Raw genomic sequence first — 14,404 nt, 5'->3', positions numbered from 1 at the left:
AAATGGAGTAATCAATAAATTGGCTACATTTCTTTAAACATTTCTTTAAATTTCTTTAAATTCCGTGAACTGTCTTGTGAAAGTTTTTTTAAATTTACATTATCTGTTAGCAAAGGTGTCAGCTAGAGATGGTGTGCAGGAGCTTGCAGGGATTTGTAGTTTTGCATAATGTCTACTTTTCGAATCTGAGAGTAAATGGAGCCAAATATATTGAGAAAAGTCACCTTGCCTGAGAGAGATTTGCATGGTTATCAAAACGTCACACCGGGGTAAGCATAAACGAAACACAGCCGTTATTGTAAGCGTTTCTAAAATCCCCTTTGGGAAAAAATTAATGGTTGAAAACCTTTTGGAACAATTTCCCTGTTTGAACCCTAGGTATTATGGGTATTATGACACCTCCACTGTGGGGCTCTATTCCATAACATTCTTCATACAGTATCTGTAACAATAGAATCACTTCATTTCGGTCGCCGAAGCAACCGTCTCGCCGCTAGAGTGCGCCTCTTTCGTGTCCGACTTCAAAGCGATGCTGGCGGAAACCTATCTGGACTTCAGTGCTCTACGAAGAAGTCTGGGGAGCCTCGTCTCGACAAGTCAGGATAGATAGTTGCAGCACTGACAGTTAATATAAAACCGCAAGAAATCTCTAAATTGCCTGAACAGCACAATGATATTGGATTTACAAAAATGGGAGCGGAGGTTGAGTCAAGATTCCTTGGCGTGGTGAAGTAAACTGGTTTGTCCAGGAGAGCAACCAGTCTAAATTCCTATTTGATGGTAAAGGTATGTCTGAAATGCGTGAGCAAGTTAGAATAGTCCTTATTATCAACGGTATTTTAAACTTTTCTTTGGATTTCAAGGTTTTCAAGCCTTGGAACGACGGAGGTCAGATCATATTTCTGATTTCTCAGAAAAACTGCGCTCCTCTGATAGGCTATTAGGTGCAAATTGTACATATTAGTTAATTACACTTATAATCATATACTTAAAACCTTGAAGAATAGTTATTCACGGGCCAAATGCGTAAAACTTGGTTGAGTGACGTGTTTCATGGAAATGTGACAAGTCGAGTGATAATTGACAGAAGGTGGCGGGACTTAGGAGTAGTCTGGTACGTATGAGATTTGATTCATTTCTCAGGTACCACACGGATGAGTTTGACGGTCTCAGAAAAGTAGGCAGGCTGCAAGGTAAGGCGAGGTTTGCCACGGCTACAGGAAATTTGATCTCCAGCGGCAAACGAAGTCAATTTGCTAGCCTTGTTTTACTCACTGAGGCCAGTTCATATTGCGCTTAAATACCGCTTTTTTGTATTGAAAGGGGCGTTTAGGCAGCCTGTGTGGAAATGCATGCGCAGGGCTTTGAGTCAGACTTTATTTAAAGAATGCAAGCAAGACATTGCCATGGCTTAATAACGATTATTACTTTTTGAAGAATTTACTCTAAATCTAAGTTTTCATGACTCAAAATAGGTTTAATATTGAGATAATCGCATGCCATATCTATATAGTATGTTTTAAACTAAGTTATAGTCCACAGACGCTAGGACGCGATAGGGCTCAGAGACCACCATCCACGAGGGACTCACCCAATGCCACCCATGCACCATGCTGTGTATTCCTCAATACCAAATGAATGGAAAAGATCGTTTCAGATGGCGCCTATGAAATTAGTGTTTGAAATGATCAAATTTGTGCCCATCGTTCTATTTATTTGGGATTGAGTCATTTAGCTGGATCTTCACAACAGATGGTGTGGAACTCATCTTGAGATAAGATCACTTTTGAAGTCTTGAAATGCTTTGTAAACTTTAACAACACTGACATATAGCCTGTGCTATCAGTGCAATAGTTCAATCCTATTAATCATGGAAACTGAGGACTTGTTGTCCTGATGAGACTAGCCTATACTGTTTTCTGCACTACTTCAAGCTCACATTAAACCTGGCTCTTCTTAATGTCATGCATTAATTTGGCTTAAATGGATTAGCGCGCCCACACAATCTCTCCTAATTAAATTGTTTGTAGGCTTTGACTTTGGGATTTAGCTGGTAAAATGCACTCTTAGGGAAATAAAGGTGCTATCTAGAACCAAAAAGGGTTCTCCTATGGGGACAGACAAATAACCCTTTTGGAACCCTTTTTTCTGGGAGTGTACTCTCCATCACATGGAGAATGCTTCTGAACTGTGATAGACCTGCTGTCTGCTGCAGAGATCAGCTATGAGCAACATTGCAAAGGCCTACTTAGACCTATTCTAATGAGGCTCAAACCACCCTCAGATGCCAGGACATCAAATTACACTGGAAAATAGCCGAAAATGCAATAAAACATAATTCCCAGTTCCCACATAGCTTAGCATTACTCACATGTTGAGCGTTAAAGAATACGGAAAGTATATGTTGTCTTTTTGAGGATATAAGCATGTTGAAAGACAAGATCCTAAAAGTGAGATGTGTTTGTGGCCTACAATTTCCCCTGAGGAGAGTTGAGGTGCGGACAGCCATAGTTGTCAAGTAATTATAGTGGGCTGATTGTAAGTCTGGGCTAACAGCCATTTACTGTTTGCTGTAATTTATTGGTGAAAGGATGAGAGGAACACCTGGTGTGGAGAAGTTCAATGTCCCCAGTAAAAGAGCAGCAGATGTATTCATGGACAACATACATGGACAATGAAGAGAGAGGGAAAATTCACTAGCTAGCACCAATGTAGTAGGCTAGACTTCTGAACTTAGCCACAGATGTCCACTGCATGGCTTTAGACTGCCCCCTCATATGTGTTCTAATAAAGCCAGTCACTCAAATAATTGGTCACATACACGTTTTTAGCAGATGTTATTGCGGGTGTAGTGAAATGCTTTTGCTTCTAGCTCCGACAGTGCAGTAATATCTACCAATTTCACAACATATACCCAATACAAACAAATCTAAGTAAGTTATGAAATGAAGAATATATACATATATGGACAAGCGACGTCATGGCGGCAGGGTGTAGTCCGTGTCTGGGGCGTATGCAGGCTTGTAAACGTGGGATGGGAGGATGACGGAGGATGATTCCCCGTTGAAGTAATTGTTTTTATTAAAATGGAAACAAATGACTTGTAAAAGTTCATCTAGTATTGTGAAAACAAAACCTCATGAAAGATACATACCTTATCTTGGATTTGTGGTAAGCAGAAGCATAATACATCTATTGATCTTGTTTAATGGGGAAATACTCACTCACCGTCATTTGATATCTTCTACTTATTTTGGCTATCTGCCCTATCTTGTATGGTAGGGGGGACTCAGGCTTTGAGTCAACAAATCCAAAGAAAACACATTCTCTCTCTTTCACACACTGAGGACAGAGTGGCTCAACTGAAGACGGGGGAAACTGACCTATTTATACTGAACAAAAATGTAAGCGCAACGTAAAATGTTGGTCTCGTGTCATGAGCTGAAACAAAAGATCCAAGAAATGTTCCATACGCACAAAAAGCTTATTTCTCTCAAATGTTGTGCACACATTTGTTTACATCACTGTTAGTGAGGATTTCTCCTTTGCCAAAATAATCCATCCACCTGACATGTGTGGCATATCAAGAAGCTGGTTTGAGCATTGGGCCAGTAACCGAAAGGTTGCTGGATCGAATCCCCAAACTGACAAGGTAAAAATCTGTCATTCTGCCCCTGAACAAGGCAGTTAACCCACTGTTCCCCGGTAGACCTTCATTGTAAAGAAGAATTTGTTCTTAACTGACTTGCCTAGTTAAACAAGGTTCAATTAAACAGCATGATCATTACACAGATGCACCTTGTGCTGGGGGCAATAAAAGGCAACTCTAAAATGTGTTGTTTTATCACACAACACAATGCCACAGATGTCTCAAGTTTTGAGAGACCGTGCAATGGCATGCTGACTGCAGGAATTTCCACCAGAGCTGTTGCCAGAGATTTGAATGTTAATTTCCTTACCGTAAGCCGCCTCCAACGTAATTTTAGAGAATTTGGCAGTACGTCCAACCGGCCTCACAACCGCAGACCACGTGTAACCACGCCAGCCCAGGAGCTCCACTGCAGCTTCTTCATCTGCGGGATGGTCTGAGACCATCCACCCGGACAGCTGATGAAGCAGGAGTATTTCTGTCTGTAATAAAGCCCTTTTGTGGGGGAAAAACTCATTGTGATTGGCTGCGCCCCTGCCCAGTCATGTGAAATCCATAGATTAGGGCCTAATTAATTTATTTCAATTGACTGATTTCCTTATAAGAACTGTAACTTAGTAAAATCGTTTACATTATTGAATGTTGCGTTAATATTTTGGTTTAGTATATATGGAAATCCAAGATAGATCTTTGCGGGATGATATTTTGCTATATTACTGAAATTCTGTACAAATTTGCCATTTTTTAAATGTATTTTTTTTAAATTTTAGATTATTAGAATAAACTGACTCAAACCACCACACAACACGAACAGCTCCAGTTGAGTATATCAGTTTCTGGGCAGATTACCACATCAGTCTTCATGTTGAATCTAAAGTATACAAGATTTCCTTTTTGATTATCCAGCATCCCCTGTTACATAATAACCTCCTGTAGCCTTTGCAGGCCATCTAGGATTAACATACCTGATAACTCTTAAAACCTTTTACTGCTGTGGGGTAAATCAGGGTTGCACAGCGTTTCTTGGAAGTCTTAAACACATCTAATTTGAAGTAAAAGTATACACCTCTCACACATGGTTATAGTCTTTAAAAAAAGAAGACACCTGTACCATGTCAAATATAGTATGTATTCCATTTTGAGTTTGCATCCCAATATTACACTATATATATACTGAACAAAAATATAAACGCAACATGCAACAATTTCAAATATTTGATTTTAGTTACAGTTCATATAAGGAAATCAGTTAATTGAAATATATTCATTAGGCCCTAGTCTATGGATTTCACATGACTGGGAATACAGATATGCATCTGTTGGTCACAGATACCTTATTAAAAAAAGGTAGGAGCATGGATCAGAAAACCAGTCAGTATCTGGTGTGACCACCATTTGCCTCATGCAGCACGACACATCTCCTTCACATAGAGTTGATCAGGCTGTGGATTGTGGCCTGTGGAATGTTGTCCCACTCTTCTTCATTGGCTATGCTGGAAATTGGCATGAACTGGAACACACTGTCGTACATGACGATCCAGAGCATCCCAAACATGCAGGCCATGGAATAACTGGGAAATGTTGAGGCTGGTTGGACGTATTGCAAAATTATCTAAAACCACTTTGGAGGAGGCTTATGGTAGAGAAATTAACATTCAATTATCTGGCAACAGTTCTGGTGGACATTCCTGCAGTCTGCATGCCAATTGCACACTCAACTTGAGACATCTGTGGCATTGTTGTATGACAAAACTGCACATTTTAGTGGCCTTTTGACCCCAGCACAAGGTGCACCTATGTAATGATCATGCTGTTTAATCAGATTCTTGATATGCCACACCTGTCAGGTGGATGCATTATCTTGGCAAAGTAATAACCTTCCACCCATGAGGCCACTAGAGGGTAATTTGTCTGCACGAAAGCTTGATGTGATAACCTTCCACAGACTATACAGTAGCTAACCTTGGCCCACTGCACAAATTAATGATCAATCCTTCAATGGCTTTTCTGCTGGGTCATGCTTGGGTATACACCTCCTGACCAGTGAACGCTTATTCAGTTGTTATACAACTACACTTGTTAAAGCAGCAATGAGCCATTTAAACAATATCAAAGCGTTCTCCCCACCATTGTTTCGGTAAAAAGCAGTTGGGATGGGGCTAGAAAAATGTTACCACTTTGAAATTCAAAGACTAAGCTATAGATGTTAGGACAGACCATCCATGATATCAAAATGATAGTTTTATCCAGGTTTTTAGGCAATACAGTGTTTGTTTACATTTACTTTGTTTACAAATGTTGGAGTTAAACAAGTGTATATTTGGGGTTCTGATGGGGTATGACAGTTGAACTAAGCTCATGAGGCATTTCTAAGTTATGTTCTTTTTAGTACTCAATGGGTACATATCATTAATTTCGAAGTAAAACTGCTGATTGCCTCTTTAACCTTTGCCCAATTTCCATGTGTTGCGTGTGGGTACTCTGTGCTTTGCTCATTATGGCAGTGTTGCTGCCAAGTGCACTAATAGGTTTAGGAGCAGATCATTTACCTCCACAAAGGACGCGGGTTAGGTGGGTCCTGTGAACCACCAGCCTTCTTCTCAGTCAGATATCTAGTGCTGTGGAGTGAACAGGAAACTAGCGACAACAACAGAAAATAGAGGTATGAAGTGCATGTTCTGTTTAGTTATTGCTTGGTTATTATACTTAAATGTATTCATGGTTAACGGTTTTGTCTGACATTCCATTGTTATTTGTGATACAGTAGTCATCAATGTGTGCCATTTGACACACACTACTTAAGATGTAAATGTGAACTTTCTAATGAGCGGCTACTGGTGTCAGACATCTTAATACAGAACTGTCTGCTTGGAGGAGACTGACTCTCCTAAAGTCACATTTCCTTCTTCCCAATGTAAGCACACTTAGAGATATGAGACAGACATTATAAGGACCTTGAGTGAGGATGTCTCCGTTTTGCATCCTCACAACCATGAATAGTTTGTATTGTAAACTAAGAAAAAGAAGTGGGAATGAGCTCTTTGATCAAGAAAATGAGGTCAAATCCATTGGGAGCCCAAAGAAAAGAGGATTTAGGGCTGTTGATGTGTGTTGCGAGGAAAGCTTGAAGTGTTTCCGGTAACAGGTGGCATTTTGAAAGGAAAAACTGTCTGTTCCGAGAGTAATCTTTGTTACGTTGTTCAGTGAAGTGGTGTGAGGGAAGGAATACTGCTAATGTGTCTGCTAAATAAAAAGGAAATGACTCACTTATGGCCATTACCGCATTTGTCATATTTATTTTGTATTTAATGTGTATGTAGAGATTATATTTATGCATGATGTGTTTAACGCTCGCTGTATGTATTTATATCCTTAATGTATCCCTGTAATGGAGTGCATATCATTGTGACTCAGAGATTTTCTACTCTCTGTAGTGTCTATGGAGCCCCAATCTCCTCTAGTTTATCAGGATGTTGCTCTGTTCGCTGGATGATGCCGAGTGCTGTTAATCACACATGTACTGTATTTGTTTCTTTTGGGTCACTGAGAATAATATCCAATTAGCTGTTCCTTTTCATTTGAAAGAATGGAAGACATTAGATTACTAGTCACGTATTCCATGTATCTCACCTACCTTTTCTCAGATATCTGCTAGTCACTACAATATATAATTTGTTTATAGCCCAAACATACATTAGAAGTAACATCTTTTGTTTTGTATTTGTGTCCCCTTCAGAACATGATGGCGTTCCTCCTGTGTGTTAGTCTGTGGATGCTCCTGGCTGTTCACTGCCAGGCTGGAGCTGTGAAGAACTGTCACCCAAGCTGCCACTGTGAGGTGGAGACTTTTGGCTTGTTCGACAGCTTCAGCCTGACCAGGGTGGATTGCAGGGGAGTGGGCACCAGCCCCATCCCCATCCCCCTGGACACTGCCCACCTGGACTTGTCCTCCAACTCCATGTCCCTGCTGACCGACACTATGCTCTCTGGACCTGGCTATACCACCTTGGTCAGCCTGGACCTCAGCAACAACCGCATCTCCATGGTCAGCCCCAAGGCCCTGTCCAGGCTGCGCTATCTGGAATCTCTGGACCTCAGCCACAACTCCCTGGAGGGCCTGGATGAGGGCTGCTTCTCTGGCCTTCCTCTGGCCGAGGTGGACCTCAGCCACAACCACTTCCGGGAGTTTGACCTGGACATGTTCATCACTAAAGGTCACGGAGAGCCAATCAACGTGGATCTGTCCCACAACCGGCTGACGGTGGTCTCCAGGAGTTCCTCTAGGAGCCCCTTGCTACATGTCCAGAGCCTGACTCTAGCAGCCAATCAGCTGAGGGTCGTGCCCAAGCTAAAAGGCATCCCGTTGAGGGACCTAAGCCTGGATGGGAACATTATCTCGCGCATTGAGGAGGCGGCCTTTGAGGACCTTAAGGACCTGGTTCACCTATCCCTCAGTGCGCTTCCTGAGCTCTCTGACATCCAGCCTAACAGTTTCAGAGGCCTTCAGAGCCTTCAGGTCTTGGACCTGTCCAACAACGCCAAGCTAAAGACACTGAGCCCAGCTGTGTTCAGTGGACTTGTGTCTCTACAGGAGCTTAATCTGTCCAACTCTGGAGTAACGTCATTGCCAAATAACATGCTAAGTCACTTGCCAAGCATCAAGAGTATTACCCTGGGCCAGAATATCCATTGTTGGAGGGCTCAAAAGCAGGGCCAGTTTCACAGGCAGCTTGGACAGGAACAGAAACACGACGAGGTGCTAACCTGTGATGTTAAAGGCATTGTGTCGTGATTGTGTTGGGATTGTTGCCTTCGGTATGGACATCTAACTAGCACATTAGTGCTAAAACTGTGCCTTATATCACTATATGCAAAGAACAATTTTTGTTATTGCTGCCAAACATGATAATTACTATTTGAACAGTTTTGTTTAAATTAAATTTGTGTTTTGCTTTTATTCCAAAGGCCTGAGGTATTTATTTCAAACCACTGTTGATACACTGTCATGTCATGCTTGTTATGCATAAATCATGTATTTCAATTACAGTAACAAGCTAGCAATAACATTGATGGATATTATCTTCAAACCATTTAGCTTTTCCTCTTCCAATTTTGAAGGAGATTTTAGGATCTGGAACTAAAAAAGATACCTCAGCCACTAGGACACATTATGTTCCATAACAATCATCAAGGACCACTCTTATGTCAGACCAAAAGGTTAACATCTTATGTAGAGTATGTAGTTATGTATGTCTAGCATAGGAGGCTGGTGGGAGGAGCTTTAGGAGGACAGGCTCATTGTAATGTCTGGAGTTGAAAATATGGAATGTTATCAAACATGTTCCATTCCAGCCATTACAATGAGCCTGTCCTCCTATAGCTCCTCCCACCAGCCTCCTCAGTTGTCTAGTTATCATTTCAATCAGATATTATTGTGGACAAATTCTCCTGCTATCTTCCTCAGTCATGTTTACATGGCCTAAGACCTGGTAGCCAACATTGCGTGTTCTGTTTCAAAGAGCTGTTACACAACTGGTTGAAATGTGATCTGAACAAATCAATGCAGAAACAAATTCTTGAACGTCACCTAGGGGATTTTCGCTGCTCTGTTATTGAATCAGTTTCCCATGACAGTGACCATTTATTTCAAAACATAAAATTGTCTCCAGGCAGTTTATTAGACACAGACATGTTTCGTCCTGTATTTTCTTATCTCTTCTGACAGAGAAGTGTGTGTTAACTGAAACACTATACATGATGTATTTGATGCATTGTATTATTCACCCTACTTTGAAATGTTCTAAATGTCGCAGCTATTCTACAGCATCAACTTTGGCCAAAATCCTTCAGATATTCTGTGCAACAACAACTGCATGTTTGAACACCTGCCTTGGTTGCTATTCCTGTGGTATAATATGGACCGAAAGAGACATAACTGCACTTGAACTGTTTTGAATGTTAAACATCTGCGTAAAGATGTTTTATATTTCTTTATCAATAGTGTATACACTTAGTGTACAAAACATTAAGAACACCTTCCTAATATTGAGTTGCACCCCAGAGAACAGCCTCAATTCGTTGGGTCATGGACTCTACAAGGTGTCCAAAGCGTTCCCCAGGGGTGATGGCCCATGTTGACTCCAATGCTTCCCATGGTTGTCAAGTTGGCTCAATGTCCTTTGGGTGGTGAACCATTCTGATACACATGGGAAACTGTTGAGCGTGAAAAACCCAGAAGCATTGCAGCTCTTGACACAAGCCGGTGTGCCTGGAACCTACTACCATACCCTGTTCAAAGGCACTTAAATGTTTTGTTCTGCCCATTCACCCTCTAAATGGCACATGTACACAATCCATGTCTCAAGGCTTAAAAATCCTTCTTTAACCTGTCTCCTTCCCTTCATCTACACTGATTTGAAGTGGATTTAACAAGTGACATCAATAAGGGGATCCTAGCTTTCACCTGGTCAGTGTCATGGAAAGAGCAGGTGTTCTTAATGTTTTGTACATTCGGTGTATAACTTTGTATAGATGTAAAATAGATGGATTATTCTACACATCTGTGTACTTTACATAAATGTATTAACTTTTAATTATGTGTAACTTTGTTTACTACCCTGTCCCCAACAGCCTGTGGCATTCCACAATTGCTAGGTGTGTCTGTATATGAAAATATATAAATTGTTTGGGTTTCAACGCACACCACACTGTTGTCATTCCAAAAGGGTTTCACAATATCACAGAATTCCCTGTATTTCATAGAGCTGCATTCATGTGATTTAATTTTGTCTGCTGTACTGACTCACAGGGTGTGTCCTGTAACAATAGCACTTATGTCTTCCTCAGTGCCTAGCGCAGAACTATATTTACTTTCACATACCGCCTAACATCCTTTATTTACTGAGACTCCCTGTAAACACACACACACTAGTGGTTTCGAGAGGTCCTTAAACAGAAGCAGTCAGAGACACTAGTTCCAGGCAGGGAACCATAATACTGTGGACTGATGTATGAAGTCTGTGAGAAGGGGAGAGGGAAAGGAGGAGAGCGGCCTGACTTTGTGTAATGGCGGCTGGCTGTAACTCCACAGATCTCTGTGCTCTGAGAGTGTTCCATTGTGTGCTCCTCCTTAAAGACACAGAGAGCTTTCAGCTATCCCCTCTGCTCCTTGCAGTGGTTGCCAAAGCACAGTCCTTTGGCACACGGGTCTCTTCGAATTTCAAAGACTGATCCAAAAGAAGTTTGACTCCACAAAAGAAGGTTTACTCCAGATTACATCTCCTATATTACAACATCCTGCTCTGGAAAAGTACGGCTTTGTAGGAAAAGCTTGCTATGATTTTGCTTCAGTTTATACTGTTTTAGATATATTTTTGCCAACCAAGGAGAGAGCGAGAAGAGCAAATGTGATTTTCTGAGAGTTTGGCCCTCTGCGGATGGCCCCATTTTAGTAAACCAGTTCCAGATGTCTGGGCCATTTGTCCATCTCCTGGAGAGCAGGAATTTGGAGGCGGGGTGGTCGGAGGGCTGTCAATCACAGCTACCTCCCTCAGGTCAGCCTGCCAGGATCAACCTGAACGGTGTTAAATTACAAAAAAACATTTGCAATCCAAATATAACTAATCAGCTTAGCATAAATGAGTCATAAGAGAGTCACAAAGGAGTCTTAAACTTTTCTTTACCATTTATTTACCTTTGTAATCTAGTGACTCAATCTGCTGAGTACCTTGGTTGTTACTTTATCTTTGGTTTTGAAATAGAAGGATACCCACATGTCTCTCCAGGGCAATATAAAAGGTTCAGGTATATGAGGGGTCATGACACTCAGAGCTACTGTATCAGGGTAGCCCAATAGAGCACAGATCCGTGAGCCAAAGGCTCAACTCTCCTGAGGTGTTTTAATGCAGCAATGCTTTTCTTACTGAACCCTCTGGAGACATGTTCAACATCCCCAGGGCACTTCATAATGGATAATAAAATATAAGATACACACACACACACACACAGCTGGCCATTTGCTCCATGCGTTATGGATTCACTGGCTGAGAAAAATCAATGCTTCCCAGTAAATGTGAAGATTTTCATTACACTTTCTATGACAATGTGTCTTCATCTGACAAATAGAGTAACACAATGTGGAATTCACAGAAAATGATCATACTGTAACCTGGATGTCTAAGAGTGGTTGCTAAGTAGCTGTCTGCTACAGTAGCTATCTGCATACATGCAATATATCGTATTGGCATTTGTATTGCACTGAACTAATGTCATGTTTTGGCAAAATATATTTTAAAGTCCACAGCAGCACCCTTACCAATAGCCCAGTTATCTACAGAATCTCTCTGCCTCTGGATATGGCTTGATTATAACACTTTTATTTTTTTTATTTAACCTTTATTTAGCTGGGCAAGTCAGTTAAAAACAAATTCTTATTTACAATGACGGCCAAACCCGGACGATGCTGGGCCAATTGTCCGCCGCCCTATGGGACTCCCAATCACGGCCGGATGAGGATTTTGACTGGCCGGTCACCTGAGAGTAGGAAGTTATACATCTATTGCCAACAAGAGAGGGGACTCCTTAAAAATACGCCACTTCGATACAGCTACAACTGGAAGTGACTTTTCCTAGCAGGTTAGTAGAGCATTTTCGCTAAACCTTTTCATAACCTTAACCTAATTCTCCTAACCTGCTGCAAAAAAGTGACTTCTGGTGGTAGCTGTATCGAAATGGTGTTTTTTTTTAGGGAATCTCAGCAAGAGAGACAGAGAAGCATTCCACAAAGATGGTGGATAAGTCAGGCTGTTTACCAATGAAAAAAAATTGTCACAATTCTGGTCTGCTTAAGGGATGGCTCTCCCATAGGCACCAATGCATTAGCAGCTGGGTCTGGTCTGCTTAGTTCATTGACTGTATACGAACCCGAAAAAAAAGCTGTGATTGAGATCTCGCTTCCTCTTCCGTCTCTAATGTCATGTGAATAGGAAATGTGATGATGTTAAACCCACGGGTAGATCAGATCCAAGGAGCTGGCCTATTAATAATCACACATGAATTGCCTTCTTTGTTCCGCTTTAGCCCATGTGTTGATGGATGACCCACTTTTTGAATCTCTTAGCTCTACTACAATGACACATACAGTACAGTAGAAGAAGAAACTACAAGAATACATTTGCCCTTTTACGGTTACCTCTGCTGGAGTTGAAAATTGGGGCATGTAAGCCATGAAGGGTTGTTTTCTGTTTCCAGTGAGAGAGCTAAAGTGATACGATCAGAAACACAATCAGCCATCTCAAGGCTTCAGACATGACTAAACAGTCAGTAAATGACCCACTGTAGCAGGTCATGTGGGGAAATTGGTTACACTGCCCTATTTCATGTAGGATTGTTTATCACCTTTTGCACAATAATACAGCTAAAACAAGGGAGGGAAGGCTAAAAACAGGAGGGAAGGTAAAATAGAGGGGAGGAGGATTGGCAAACAAGCTGCAAAAGCCTTATTCTCACGGACTGTTGAATGATACCGCGCCCGAGCAGGTGTGTGCACATCTCCATCTACCTCTGACCTGCTCATAAGACTTTTATAGGGTAAGGGTTCTTATTATCCTTATTGGTTATTTGGGTTGATTGAAATAGGCCACGGGCTCCTGTGCCACAGTGCTTTGGCTCTGAGATGTAATTACTACAAAGGGAGGGAGCTTTTGGGGTGTGTAATTAGTTCAGGCATGCAAGACCAGGATGTCTTTATTAACTTCTCCACGCTCGCTTGAACCGCTATCAGACAGATGCAATCTGACCTTAAAACGGACAGATCCTCTAGAGCAGAGAGTTATTGAAGCAGCTAATTCATTTAGCTCACATAGCTTATTGCTTCATGGTTCTCTGTAAACTGCAGGATTTGTATGGCCTTAGAGGATTGCCGCAGTTCAAGGGAAAAGGATATTTCTTTCCTCATAAAGCTGGGGTTTGTTTAGACAGCACAGGCCAACCTGATATTGTTTGCTGCCTGGCAGGAAACAGTGGGTGAATGAACACAATGTTTAGGGCTTCTATGCAGGGCAACAATGGGAGCTGACACACTATGTTACGGGTTGTGAGGACGTGCCATTGTCATGTCAGACAACTACAACAGACTTACTGGACTTGTGTGTTTTGCTTTCTGGTGTTAATTTCTGTGACATTATATACAATCTAGGCTCTGGTATCCAGTCATCAGTTTACTGTTTAGTAGACACACTTCTCCAGAGCGACTTACAGGAACAATCATTATTAAGTGCCTTGCTCAAGGGCACATCAACAGATTTTTCACCTAGTCGGCTTGGGGATTCGAACCAGCGACCTTTCGGTTACTGGCCCATCACTCCTAACCGCTGGGCTACCTGCCGCTACATGAACATTATGTTGATCATATTTTATTCCAAAATCAAATTGGCTGGAGACCAGTGCTGCATGTTGGAATGCAGATCACATTGTTAGATACCTCCAATCCAATTTTTGTTATTTGTTTTGTATGGCCTTTATACATAGTTTTGCATAAGAGTACGCGGATGAGAATTAGCCTTCCAAATTCTTAGCCGAAGGCCAAAGAGCAGTTCACAGGGATTTCAACCACAAATCCCCATGCCAGACACTTCCTTTGTATATTTAAAACTTGATTTTCCATTATAGTAAAAGTACTACATTAACTATTGTACACTAGCCTATGAAGATCCCTTTGATTTGAGTAACTGAGCCAATGAGACTCACCACTTTGTT

General features: G+C 41.5%; 1 protein-coding gene across 3 annotated transcripts; it reads left to right on the top strand.

The window, feature by feature from the left end:
- Window positions 1-479: 479 nt before the first annotated feature.
- On the top strand, window positions 480-9,335 carry LOC115163561 (tsukushin-like). 3 transcript variants are annotated; one of them, XM_029715555.1, is made up of 2 exons: window positions 480-786; window positions 7,386-9,335. In XM_029715555.1, exons 1-2 carry the CDS (start codon window positions 778-780, stop codon window positions 8,439-8,441), a joined length of 1,065 nt encoding a protein of 354 aa, XP_029571415.1. In that variant the 5' UTR covers window positions 480-777; the 3' UTR covers window positions 8,442-9,335. The 3 variants fall into 3 exon arrangements, with proteins under 3 accessions (XP_029571415.1, XP_029571417.1, XP_029571416.1); XM_029715557.1 differs by lacking the exon at window positions 480-786 and adding an exon at window positions 1,166-1,193; XM_029715556.1 differs by lacking the exon at window positions 480-786 and adding an exon at window positions 6,136-6,311.
- The last annotated feature ends 5,069 nt before the right edge of the window (window positions 9,336-14,404 follow it).

The sequence above is a fragment of the Salmo trutta genome, chromosome 26 (assembly GCF_901001165.1).
Source record: "Salmo trutta chromosome 26, fSalTru1.1, whole genome shotgun sequence".
In the NCBI taxonomy this organism is placed as follows: domain Eukaryota; kingdom Metazoa; phylum Chordata; class Actinopteri; order Salmoniformes; family Salmonidae; genus Salmo; species Salmo trutta.
This window is presented reverse-complemented; position numbering and strand designations above follow the sequence as displayed.